The 13495-nt window shown below is 38.3% G+C and overlaps 2 protein-coding genes and 1 long non-coding RNA gene across 3 annotated transcripts; 2 read left to right on the top strand and 1 right to left on the bottom strand.

The window, feature by feature from the left end:
• Positions 1 to 3177: 3177 nt before the first annotated feature.
• LOC104896250 (uncharacterized) lies at positions 3178 to 3525 on the bottom strand. The gene has a single exon (XM_010682967.2). The coding sequence runs from the start codon at positions 3523 to 3525 to the stop codon at positions 3178 to 3180; it is 348 nt and encodes a 115-aa protein (XP_010681269.2).
• Positions 3526 to 5789: 2264 nt separating this feature from the next.
• On the top strand, positions 5790 to 6884 carry LOC125498410 (uncharacterized). The gene is made up of 3 exons (XR_007275394.2): positions 5790 to 6306; positions 6388 to 6451; positions 6777 to 6884. It is a non-coding gene; the product is annotated as an uncharacterized LOC125498410 (long non-coding RNA).
• Positions 6885 to 8766: 1882 nt separating this feature from the next.
• Positions 8767 to 9660, top strand: LOC104888618 (phenylacetaldehyde reductase). Its single transcript, XM_057395698.1, has 3 exons — positions 8767 to 8814; positions 9069 to 9176; positions 9481 to 9660. The coding sequence occupies exons 1-3, from the start codon at positions 8767 to 8769 to the stop codon at positions 9658 to 9660; spliced, it is 336 nt and encodes a 111-aa protein (XP_057251681.1).
• Positions 9661 to 13495: the final 3835 nt, after the last annotated feature.

Raw genomic sequence — 13495 nt, 5'->3', positions numbered from 1 at the left:
ACCACCACCACGAGCACCAAACTCAAACAGATCTGGGTTGTGGAAGTTTTAAAATTCGGTTTTAGTTTATGGCGGTTGTGGAGGAGAGGAAGAGGAGAGGAGGTGATGGTCGACAGATCGGACAAGAAAAGAGAGAAACTTTAATGGCGAAAAAGAGAGAGAAGAATGAAAGGAAAAAAAATGGAGGAAGAAGAACTAGAGCAAACAAAGAAGAAGGGGAAATAACGAAAAAAAGCCATCTCACTAGTTTACCTGCACCAACATGTGACTAACTGGTCATGACATATTAGAGGATTTTTGGTCAAAAGTTTGTATTATTAAAAAAATAATTAAAAATTTGTATTAATGATAAAAAACGGGTAAAAATTTATATTAATGAGTTGAAAATATTTGAAAATTTTGTCATATAACTTTTTAAACTTCCGCTCATTCGACCTTACCATCACCAAACCCCCAAAACCCACCCGAGACCCCACACCACCACCAAAACCCACGCGAAACCACTAATTAAACCCACCTGATACAACCACTCCACCACCAAAACCCATCCAAAACCACCCCCCACCACCAAAACCCACCTGAAAACACCTCACCAGTCACCACCCACAAACCCCAACCCAAATCCACCCACAAACCACTAAAACCCAAACTACAATGTTCAATTGTTCACCATCAAATAAATTAATTTTTCAACCAGATAATATATCTTCAGTTTTTGTCCAGCATCCTCAAAATTGCTCCTCTCTTCTCCAAATACAACATCAGATCTTTCATCTTTGCGAACTTGAGCACGAAACTCGTCGAAAATGGTGGAAAAACTCAATTTCAATTTTCAACCAACCTTTTTTCGATCAAAATCACAGATCATCATCGCTAGCTTTAGACATGATAGAGAGACGACTCGGACGAAACTGAAAATCAAATCGTCTTTTCTATTGATGAGGCGAAGGACAAATCAAAGCCGTTAAAGCACGTTTCACCTAATCACAGTGACTTTCAGGTTTTGGTGGTGGGGTGGTGATTTTGAATGGATTTTGATGGTAGGGTGGTTGTTTCGGGTGAGTTTTGGTGGTCGTTTTTCGTGGGATTTGGTGTGGTGTGGGGTTTCAGGTGGGTTTTGGCGGTGGTGTGGGGTTTCTAGTGGGTTTTGGCGGTGGTCCCAAAATCATAATTTGGGCCTAACTCCAAGCTCGGACATCATAATTGAGCGATTCTAAACGTGACATGTTTTTCCCATTTCTAAGGGGTTCGTGAGCTCAGAAGCTGAATTCCTTGTAGTCAGATTTTTTGTGTCTGTTTACTACTCATTTGTGCCTAAAATCGTAATTTGGGCCTAACTCCTAATTCGCACATCAGAATTGAGCAAAGCATAAATTGGTTTTTTACCATTTCTAAGGGGTTCGTGAGCTCAAAAGTTGAATTCGTTGAAGTCCGATTTTTCGCGTCTGTTTCATGCTCATCTTGGCCCAACATCGTAATTTCGAGCTAACTCCTATCTTGGACATCAGAATTAAGCGATTCCAAAGCCTGGCATGTTTTTTTTACCATTTCAAAGGGGTTCGTGAGCTCAGAAGCTGAATTCCTTGCAGCCCAATTTTTCGCGTCTGTGTCCTTCTCATCTTGGCTCAAAATTTTAATATGGGACTAACTTCTTGCCCGGACCTCAAAATTGAGCGATTCAAAAGCCTGAAATGTTTTTTTTAACCATTTTTAAGGGGTTCATGAGCTGAGAAGCTGAATTCATTGAAGTCCGATTTTTGACCATTACCACGTTGGCCAACCATTCCGGATAATCGCAGGGTTCGATGAAATCTACTGCTAGCAGTTTATCAACCTCTTCCTTGATGGCCGCGTTCTTTTCTGAAGAGAAGTTCCTCTTCTTTTGTTTCACCGGTCTGACGTCCTCGTTGACATTCAGCCTGTGGACCATAAATGCTGGGTCAATCCCCATCATCTCATCTACGGAGAAGGCAAAGTTGTCGGCATGGCCTCTCAAGAGGCTTATCAGGTTGATCTTGACCTCTGCTGCCAAGTCTGCTCCAATCTTCACTGTTCTTTCCGGCCTTTCCAGCTCCAAGCTTACTTCCTCTGTCTCGCCTTCCGGGATAGGCCGCGGCTGATATGCCGGCCTTCCCTCCAAGTTTTCCATTGACAAATCTCTCTGAGCTTTGTTTTCTGTCCTGCGCCTTTTCCTTGCGGAAGGTGGCGACTCTGCCGGTCGCTTATGGTCTGAGTTTCTGAGAGCCGTCAAGTAACAGGCCCTGGCCGACTCTTGGCTTCCTCCTAGCCTCTCCGGCTTACCTTCGTTTGACGTATAGATCATCGTCAAATGGTAAGTGGAGACTACCGCTTGCGCATCGTGGATTAGGGGTCGTCCGATGATGTCGTTGTATGCTGTCGAGACGTCGACAATGAGGAATTCCACCATCATGTCCTTGGAATGGGATCCTTCTCCCAGCTTCATTGCTAATTTGACGGTTCCTTCTAGGACGACAGATGCCCCTGTAAAACCGATTACCGGGTATGACACCGGCTTCAGACATGCTGCTTCAAGGCCCATCTTCTTGAATGTCTCTTTGTTCAGGATGTTCGCAGAACTTCCGCCATCCACTAGTACGCGATGGACCATTGTTGTTGATGTTTGCAGAGATACTACCAAGGGGTCATCATGAGGGTAGATGATTCCCTTAGCGTCCTCTGACGTAAAAGCTACAGACGGCATGAACGGGGGTGCCGACCATTTCCCGGTGTTGTGATAGTTTACTTGGTGCCTCACTTCTTTTAGGCTAGCTTTAGCACCATGTATGCTTCCACCCCGTGTCGGCCCTCAAAAGATAACACGGATTTCGGTGATCCGGTCTTTCACAGACTTCCTATTGCCGTTTTCATCCTCTCTGGATGGAGACTTTAGGTCAACTCCTGCCTGGTATTGGGTGAAGTAGCCTCTTCGTATGAGATCCTCTATCCCATCTTTTAGGTCCTTACAATCATCTGTCATGTGACCATATGTGGAACTTACACCACTTGGACTTATCCCGACCTTTGTAGTCCATCTTTCTGGGTCTTTGCCACTTGTCGTCCTTTTTGTGCAGCTCGAATATCTCTGCCCGGGATATTGTTAGAGGGGTGTAATTGTGATACCGGTCGGTTTGCCCTTCCTGACCCTTCTTCACAGAATCACTTTCCTCTCCCCTGCCGGAGCTTTTCGTTTTTTTTGTCTTTCCGGTATTTATCTTCCTTGTGATCTTTCTCTTTATCTTTTCCATCTATAGCCGGCCTTTTAGCAGCTATCGCCTTATCAAACTCCTCTCCTCGGATGAAGTCATTTGCCTTTCCTAAGACTTCTGTTAGGCTAGTCAGCTTTTTGCGGCCCAAGTAGCTTCTGAAGGCAGTTCCTTCTCTAAGACCTGTCATCAAGGCCAGCACCGCTACTTCCTGCTGCAAACTGGGGATGGTAACGGCTTCCGCATTGAAGCGTCCCATATAGTCCCTCAAGATTTCAGAGTCTCCTTGCTTGATGGACATCAATTCGCCGGTAGTTTTTTCCCTGCGCTTGTTACTGACAAAGTGGGTAATAAACATAGAAGTGAGTTGGCGGAAGTCGAAAACAGTTGCTGGTAGTATGCTCTTGAATCATGTTTGTCCGAGACCAACCAGCATTGAAGGAAACACCTTTATCAGTGTAGAACAGCATGTGTCCCTCATAAGCCGATATGTGATCCGAAAAAGAAAACAGAAATTAGACAAGTAAAAGCATGAAATTCACTATTCATAAGCAACTTAACATCTTAGCCCTCCAATCTTCCTCCAATCTCAGCCACTCGATTATTCCTCTCCTTACTTCAGCCATCTCTTTTCTCTCTGACTATGTGTTTCTATTCCAACCGATTCTCTCTCCTCTTTCTCTTTGTTTCTCTCACTCTTTAGTCAACCTTTTAGGGTTTGATATTGTGGGAATTTTTAGACATTCATCAATGGCAAAAATTATGGATATGGATGAGGATTTCAAGGATGTTTTCAGTGAGTATAATTAGGTATTATTCTTATCTCTTCTCTTTTTTTTGGATCTGTCACTCACAATCAATGGCAAAACTCTATTTTTTCAGCTGAAGCTGAATCATTCGACGCCGAAAGCCTGCCCGCCGGTGGTGGTTAAGAAGGAGAAGCTTCAACGGTGTTGTTTCCCTGTTCACAGGTAACTCCTTTCCCCTCTTTTTTTCCTCCTTTTACATTCTCTTTCTCTCTCTCATTCTTCTTCTATTTTTTCATTTTCTTACCCATTTTTTCTCTCTCCAAAACCAGATCTACTTGCTTTAGGTTATGTTTTTCCTCATTTCATCATTCATTATTTCGTTATTCTTTCCACTTTTTCTCCCCCTAAATTACAGCTCCATTTCTAGGGTTCTACTCAATTTTCGCCGTGTTTTCTCATACAATCGGGTTTCAATTTCTTGTTTTACAGGTTCGTTCATGTATAGTTCTAATTGAGGACCAATTTTGTTTTTTTTTTGCATTGAATTGGAGAGTTTTTGGGGTGATTGATTGATCAATAGGAGAAGAGAGAGAGAGGGTATTTTGAATAGATGATCGTTGGAGTTTTTTTCCTGGGAAAATGAGTGTTTCGACATTAGAGTTATAGTTGAAGCAATGACTAGGAAAAATAAGGCGTGACAATGAGCGTGAATCATAGAAGATTTCGTAGAAGGCTTTGTTAATTGGCAACAACCAGGGGAAATGGAACTCAAAAATCCTATCTCTTTCACTGTTGTCAGCAAACAATTGGGTGGAATTAAGGGACTTTCTTTCTGTTTCATTTTTTTTAATTCTCCAATCTCTCCCCCCCCCCCAAAAGGCCTGAATCAAACTGCCCCTAATTGGTTTCTGGTAATTTTCCCTTGTTTGACATTTATATGTTAGCAAAGTCTTTGATCGTCTCTAATTTATTTGTGGAATACAAATTTAGCCTTGATGTTGCTTTGATGTTGTCAATTTCGTTGTTTCAAGGCTTCTTGTCTGTGCTCTAACTGATTACTTAAGACTCCTAAGAATTTAAAACAAACAGACCTAAGTTTGTGTCTTGTCATATTCTCCATTGTTATAGTTGCTACTAATGGTTTGAAGCGAGTTCTTATTGCCACTGTCACCTAGGTAGCACGGGGACGGGGACGGATACGGGTACGGGGACGGAAAACGGCAAAATCAAATTTTCAAAAAACGGGTACGGCATGGATTCGGCAAAAAATAAAATAAAAAATAAATCTAGAAAAAAATAGTTTATTTTTAATGAGTCGAATTGTCAAAGTATATCTAGAAAAATATTACTCTATTCTTTTTAAAATTTATCTTTTCCTTGTAGTTGATAATAAAAGCTGGTATAAACAAAAAAAAATATGAAAAGAAGAACCGGTCAAAAAAGATAGGGGCAATTCATTATACCACGTGCCAACTTCCAAAGGAGAGCAATTTATTATTTATTCCAAAAGAAAAGAAGAACCGGTAAAAAAAAAAAAAAAGAAAAAAGAGAAGGTAAAATATAGTTGGCACTTGGCAGCCAAAAAGTCTTTTTTTTTATACTGATATCACGTGATTTATTTTTCTCCTCTCTCTCCTTTCTCATCTCTCTCCTCTTTTGAACTCTCTCCTCTCTCATCTCTCTCCTCTTTTGAACTCAAACTGTCAAACACATGGCTATTGATTATTGAAAAACGACTTTTCGGCCAAAAGCTTCAAAAAAAATCCGGTCATGGCAGAGGGTACGTCTTAAAGGTTCGAGATCCGTCCCCAAAACGTCCCCATCAACCACCCTAGCCGTCCCCTACTGAACCCGACGTCCCCACCACTCAAGAGTCGTCACGGGGACGTTTTTCCGGCGTTTCCGTCCCGTACCCGTACCGTCCCCGTCCCCGGTACTGGAAACGGCACTCCGGGGAAGTACCCGTGCTTCATAGACTGTCACTACCATCACCATCTGAAATGAAGAAGATATGGTATTGGTGAACCCAAATCCAATTTGTGTGACAGCGGTGTATAGAGATTAGGCGTGGTGAGAAACATTAGAAAGGCAGGAATAATGAATTAAAGAAGGAATTGAATTGATAGCTCCTCTAGGAGAGAGTGATGATGAAGAGATAGGCTGGTGGGCATGTGGAGAGAAAAAGGTGAAGTCAAGAGTAGATGGTGTGAATGGAGAAAGAGAATCTTAAAAACTAAATAAAAGATTAAAAGATGGAGCGCCTTCTTTGTTTGCAATTAGATGAATCTATGAGAGGGAAGAAAGTGTTTTTGCAGCCATTTTTCAAGAATTAGGTTAGTTCATCTCCTTTGAATCACCCTTATATTTTTGTTTTGAATTTAAAATAGGATCTTTTCTAATTTTTAAATTTTCAGTAATTCTTGAAGAAGTTGGAAAAAGGTTATGAAGAACAAATATCATAATTTCATCATTAATGAGGTAATGTGCTCTTCATTTTTGCACACTTGAAATGTTGGTTTGTTTGTTTAAAAGTCATGTTTTGCTCAATCAAAGTTTAAATTTACATGCTTGATAATGAGGCTAAATTTCTTGCTTTGATAGCGGTCTTGACTTATCAGCATTATTTTACATTTTTACTTATTGAGAACCAGTTGTGCTAAGGCTGTAGCTTCAATTCTTGAATTTCACAAAAAGATCCTAATCTAGGTTGTTTTATATTCTTTTTATTTGAGACTTTAGGTTTATCAAATTTGTCAAATTATTAACCGTAATTCTTTTGTAATTTGAATTTGTATAGTGGTAGGTTTATGACCATAATGGATCAGGTCTATCATCAGTTCTGGCATTGCTGGGGTTTTCTTGTGTGCCAAAGTCCTTTTTTGTATCATTTCAAGCTTCATGAAATGGCCAAAGTCTAGCTATGGAAGAACAAGTTCTTCTTTCTCTCTCCTTTCTTTGTGTCTCTGAAAAAATGTTATCAATGATTAGTGCTTTTCTTATTTTTAATTATCTATGAATATCTTCTGGTTTTACATTTATTTATATAGTTTGGCGCTCATTCTTATGGGATTATGCGCGAGAGAGTTTCAGGAGGCTTGACATAGGGAAGGACATTCAAAGTATTGGAATTTGGTAGGTAGTTTTTCCTGTATCCTTCTTAATAAGTATTGTGCTTGATCTTGAGTGATAATTTGTTCTTCCAGTGATAAGTAATAGTATTAGAAGTAGATTCATGTTCACGTGAGAGAATAATACCACCATTTAGTTATTGTTTTTGTTCATTTGTCGTTATTGTTGTTGTTATTGTATGGTTTGTCCCTGCTAAAATGGGTTGTGAGGAGTTCCTTTCAGAGAGATTAGCTATTTAGTTCGTTAGAATGCATAGTTAATTGATAGTATATTTTTCTTTTCCATTTTTGGTTTTAATGGAGATAAAATTTTAGTATGGAGTAGTAAACATTCACCGATTTTAGTTTAACTTTTTTTATTGTATTCTTTTTCTATAATACTAATTTTTAAAAATGAATGCGTTTCAAAGCTTATTAGCTCAAATGGTAGAGCAATGTACCATTGTACATGGATGTAGGTTCAAGTCCTACATGGGCTAGAATATATATAATGATAACCATAGATTAGAGTTAGAGAGTAACTCTAATTGTCATAAAAATTGTATCTATGTGAATAAAACATCATTAATTCCTTGAGTACTGTTCATTTCTACAGTGTTTTGAGTCACAAACATCCGCAATTCACTGTTCATAAGCACCAACCAATCTGAGCCATCTATTGTTCCTTCACTTTCAACCACCCGATTATTCTCTCTCCTCTTGTGTCCTCTCTAACCCTTCTTTCTCTGTCTTGGTTTTTCCTCCACACAACCGCCAACATCAATTTCTCTCTCCTCTTTCTCTTCGTCTTTGAATTTCTTTATTCAATTTCTAGGGTTTCATCTGGTAGAGAATTTTACCTTAATCTCTCAAGAAGACTTCAATTTCATCGACAATCGCAGATGCCTGGGGTTTTGTTTTGGCAGGCATGAAGGAAGCAAATTCTCTACTAGGATGTAATTGGGCTTTGAAAGAAACCTCACATAATTCTCATGGATTTCATAAATCGAACTCCGAATTTCCGAAAAATCGAAGGTATGTTTACGAGTAATTCTTCATAACAAGCTTTAAGATTGAACACTTGTATTTTTCACACTAATTTGAGTGAGAAATCAGAATTTAGAAGTTTAGCTTGAAAGGTTATGGAGTCCAACGACATTTTCATCTAATCCACTTTTACCAACATGACTCAGTAGTCTTCCAATTTTTGTTCTTTCAAAAATCAAAAACCAACCAAAAACAGGGAAAAGTAAGTGTCCAGAAAAACAGCCAATTTCTAGGGTTTTCCCTTCCGAATTTCAAGTTCATGGTGCACATTCTGGACTCCATTTGCAGCAATTTCGAGCCTTAATATTCAGGATTCAGGAATTGAAATAGTTGACCACGATTTGGACGAATTCCAGTTTCTAATTCATTTTTTTTTTGCAATTTGTGAGTTAGGCTCCTTCTTCTACAACAAGATGCAACAAGATCGACGTACTAAGGTTTTTGTTTCTCTCCTTTCTTTCTGTCTTCATTTCTTTTTTTAATTTTCTTTCTCTTCATTTTTGTGTGTCATATTTTCTGAAATTTGAGTGTTTACGGAAGCTGTTTTTTCTCTCACTATTCTTTTTAGATCAACGCGGTAGTTGGTCAAATTGCCTTCTCCCAATTTCAGGAATATTTAGAGAAACGTTTTACGGGAGAATGAACTCTGTCGACGAGATCGGAACTCGAATTTCCCAAAAATCGAAGGTATGTTTACAAGTAAGTCTTCATACAAGCTTTTAAATTGTCACTTTCACACAAATTTGAGTGAGAAATCAGATTCTTCTTCATCCATTTCTTAAAAAATGTTTTCTAATCCTTCCCTAAAATAATGTAGAAGAGCTAGGAAGTGGCACAGGTAGTGTATGTCGTATATGTCTCGTAATGGCATGATGTTTGTCATTCATTTTTTGCAGATGTCATCTAATATCTGAATTTATTTCCCTTATTCCTCTTGTCAGGCAGAATTGCTTGTTCCTGCATTGAAAGGAACACTTAATGTTCTCAACTCCTGTGCAAAAGTTCCATCTATAAAGAGAGTGGTTCTGACATCTTCAACGGCTGCAGTCGTATGCAATGGCAGGCCTCTATAACCTGAAGTGGTGGTTGATGAAAGTTGGTTTTCTAATCCCGAATTTTGTAGGAAATTTAAGGTGAGTGACTTGGTTCAACTTATAATCAAAACTCAAGATTGACCTTTACGTAAGCTTCACTGCTTTCAGGAACACAGGAAATGAGATTACAGAAATAATGATATTTATGATGATACATAGATAATTGTCTTTAATCAGAGTCAGCATCATACTGTGTGCTCTGGTATCTCAAATTTTCTGTCTTATCCCAATTTTACATTGTATTTACGAATCTGTACAGATGTGGTATGTTCTCTCCAAAACTGTGGCTGAGGAAGCTGCCTGGAAGCTTGCAAAAGAGAAGGGTATTGACTTGGTGACAATAAATCCTGGAATGGTTATTGGACCATTGTTGCAGCCAACACTCAACACAAGTGCAGCTACAATAGCCAGCTTATTCAGTGGTATGCCTCGCATTTGAGACTCCTTCGTCTCCTTCCATTAAATACTTTCGAGTTGTGTGCTCCAAGAATTGTTCCAATGAGGATCATTTGACACCAAAGTCAGCCACTGGGTAGCTGGGCTTGGTCAAGAGATGGGCTGAGGGAGGGAATGAAATGGGTGAATTGATACTAGACTACATCCTTAGCTATAGTGGGTCACGTGCCAATTCTAGGTTATGATTATATACTTCCTGCATTAGTTGCACTTGTGTTGGATTTTTGAATTCTTCAATATGAATTTTATGATTATTGTTGTTTCCTAAGGAATAGCATAAAGGAGTATTTGATTGATTGCTTGCGTTTCGGATGGATGCTAAGTTTCAAGGATGAGAGGTGTCTAGCAATACCTAGAACTTAAAGTCCAAGGATTCGGAGTTTACTAGGCATGATTGTTTTGTTCATGTCTTTGTGTGCTTGAATTCGTTTTTCATTGCTGAAACTGGATAAGTGCGTGGCATAATTGTCCTCAAGATAAGCTTAGTTACCTTGAGTTTTAGTTCCCTAACTCGTGGCATTCTAACTTCCTTTTTTAGTTTATGTAGTTCGTATACTTGATTGATCATTCACTTGTGTGTTTTCTTGGATTGTTATTGGAAAAGTTTGGTGCAATATATATGAATGATTTGTTTAGTAGTAGTAGCGATGGAAGGCTGATGGTGAAGCATTTTTTGACTAATTTTGGGAATCATGACACCTTATATACATATGTGGTTTCTTGTGCTGATGGTGATGTTCTATTTAGGTATGTCATGAAGTAGATTCGACTTGCTCGACAAACTGACAGACTTCGCAGATGTGCTCACCAAGAGGTCGGTTTTAGATGTACTTAATTTTTAAATATATTATTTTTAGTTTGCATTCGTTCTGTTCTTTGCTTTCTGCTATTATTGTAAACTATGAAATTCAAGCTTCGCTTAGAAAGCTTTTATTGGATATGAAAAGGATGGATAGTAATCGTAGTATGTTTGGTATATCTATGCCTTCAAGACTGGTTATCTTTAACCTTGAAGAATAATAGGAAATAATTTATGGTAGAACATAGCATGCCATCCGAACAATGATAATTACCTCCTATGTTCCTAAACTACAAAGGTTGCATATGAATGATAGATTTAAAAACATACCACTTGACAAATTAATGCAAGGATTATATATTGTACTTCCCTCTTTCTATTATAAAAAATCCATAACTAAACATATTAGTGCTTCCAGAATACGGCTGTAACACAAAAAAAATCTCAATTTTAGAAAAAAAAAAAACTAACCTGGCTGAAAGTGCTTATTAGAGTAACACACAAACTGAATCTAACCAGCTATCACTTATTAGAGCATTAGCAAGTCTACTAGAACAATATATAAACTTAAGCAAATACACAATCACATTATGGATGCTTTATTGTATATATGTGCTTGCGGCTAGAAAATCAAGGACATAAACATGGCACATGAGTGGGCAGTGAGGCAGTCCCTTTAGATCACTAAGGGAGTGAGATGAGTGCCCACACCCCTGCTCACACCACAACAATGCACCACACTGCATAGTGCAAACACAACCCTGCCCACCCCGTGCACATACAACCCTGCCCCCCACACCCTCCTCTACGTGAACCTGAAATTCCATATATATTTAGGCTTTCATGTGAACTGAATATGCTGATTATAGCCTAATTTGTGAAGCCTAATTTTGCAGGCTATATCCTAATTGATTTCCATACTCTAGATTTAATTGGTTTTCAGACACAAGCCTAATTTTTAGTTAAGATCCCTGAAAACATTTGTCGTGAGCTTCACTTTGAATCCAATGTGAAGCTATTTCCCCTGCAAACATCCTAATTGATTTCCAAACACAAGCCTAATTTTTACATCCTAATTTTACATGCCATGTTCACATGAAACTCTTTCAATGCCCTAATGGATATCTCTTGATTTAGGATGTGATATCCATATTTTACATGGTTATGCAAAACCTTAAATTACCGTTACAATATTTTGGAATTACGAATACCACAAAACCACCCCTCCCACTTTCTCTACATTCCTCATTAGTGCAGCTCCTTAGAAATATATGATTGCAGACGAAAAAATTTCAAATTCGGGTAAGTTACCCATCTCTCCTTGAATGTATCTCTTGATTATCTACTTTAGTAATGTTTGCTCGTATCTAAATTAAGACGTGATAGAAACTCATATCTAAATTAGAGAAGTTAGGATAAAACTAGGAAAAGTGAGCTAGGAAGGAAGGGGAAACATGACAAAATAAGAATAGTTTGGCTTTCGTAAAATGTCTAAAACTAATTAGAGAAAAAGATAGGTATGGAGGGAGGATATGGTAGAAGGAAAGAGAATGAAGAAGTTGGAGGTCTAGAATTAGAAAAAGTTAAGGATTGAGGTATTACATAACTTAATTGTCATATGGTAATAATTGGTGGAGACCAGGGAAAAATAATCACCTAATAGTTTTGCATGATTAATGGGAGGCGTAAGGGATGGTCAAGATGAAAGGAATTATATTGGACATGTTTTTGACGAATAGGATCATTATTAGATAGGTCGAATGCAGGCCAATAATTTAGAAAAAGGTCCAGTAAAAAAAAGAACTTTGTTTTGCTTTTACATGTGATGTATTCTCTCTTCAAGATATTAAGGCCTTAATGATGTGTTCTGTTACAGTGCTAATGATTTACCGTGCAATCTGACCTCCGAGGTGGATATCTTGCTTTACATCACAGGTAGTTTCCTTCAATTTTTGCTTATATGCTCTTAAAGTCTTTTTTTGAACCTGCATGGATGGTTTCTTCTGTAGTCTACCTCAATTCTGTACACAAATCCACATTTTTACGTGTGGAACCTGTAATGAATTGCAGTATGTTGAATTTCCCCGTAAAATTACTGCTTTTGAGCTAGATAGTCACTACGCTGAAAATAAATAAAGAAAATCGAGATAAAGAAAAACCACCTGCCGTCAAGGTCTAAAGGAGAAAGCCACCAATAGAGAAAAGCAAATGTCCATAAATAATTAGTAGAAAACAGCGTTCATATGCATAAAACATGATCTATGTCATGGTATTTATAAACAAACCTATCTTAGCTTGCAAGATATTATCAAATTTATACTTATATAGTTATCTATAGCATATTTATTTGGGTTAAGAAGCAGCATTAAGCAGAAGTTGACCAACCCATATATGCCAGGGTGGTAATATATTTGATGCTCTGGAATTTGAGATGTACTTAACATTTCTTGTAGATGTTAAGTTTATTGTAATTTAGTGTAGGATTGACAGGGGATATGAGTGACCTGAGTCTTAGGATTGGTTGACTTGTAAAGAGTTGGGAGGAGGTATTCCAGAGAGATTTGAGGAAGAAACTTTATTTGCAATATTCTCAAGTTCTGGTTTGTTTAGGTGTCTAACAAACGCTGAGTGGCGATAAGTCAAAGCGTCAAACTAAAAATACAAGTTGAGCTGAGATGGGCTATATCTAAGTACTTTTTTTGATGGATAGTCTACATCTAAGTAGACAGGAAGAGGTACTGAAAATTTGGAAGCATACAGAAAGATCTTTAGCTTCATTTGAAAAAGTTATTTGCTGCTCGTCTTACTCGCGTGCATCTGCTACCAAGCTTCCACTTTGCTGAAGTTGATGATGACAAAAAGAATTGGAAAGTCGTAGGTGAGTGTATTTCTGCCTTCTTCTCTACAATTCGATTGTTAACTTATGTAGATCACAATGGGTTCCTATTTGTTCTGGAGCAAGCATTGCTGAAGTTGTGTTAGTGGACTTCAGAATAATTTGGTTGCTTGATCAGGCCCT

The sequence above is a fragment of the Beta vulgaris genome, chromosome 6, assembly GCF_026745355.1.
Source record: "Beta vulgaris subsp. vulgaris cultivar EL10 chromosome 6, EL10.2, whole genome shotgun sequence".
NCBI lineage: Eukaryota > Viridiplantae > Streptophyta > Magnoliopsida > Caryophyllales > Amaranthaceae > Beta > Beta vulgaris.
Note: the sequence above shows the minus strand (reverse complement) of the source record. Positions and strands in the feature narration are given on the sequence as shown.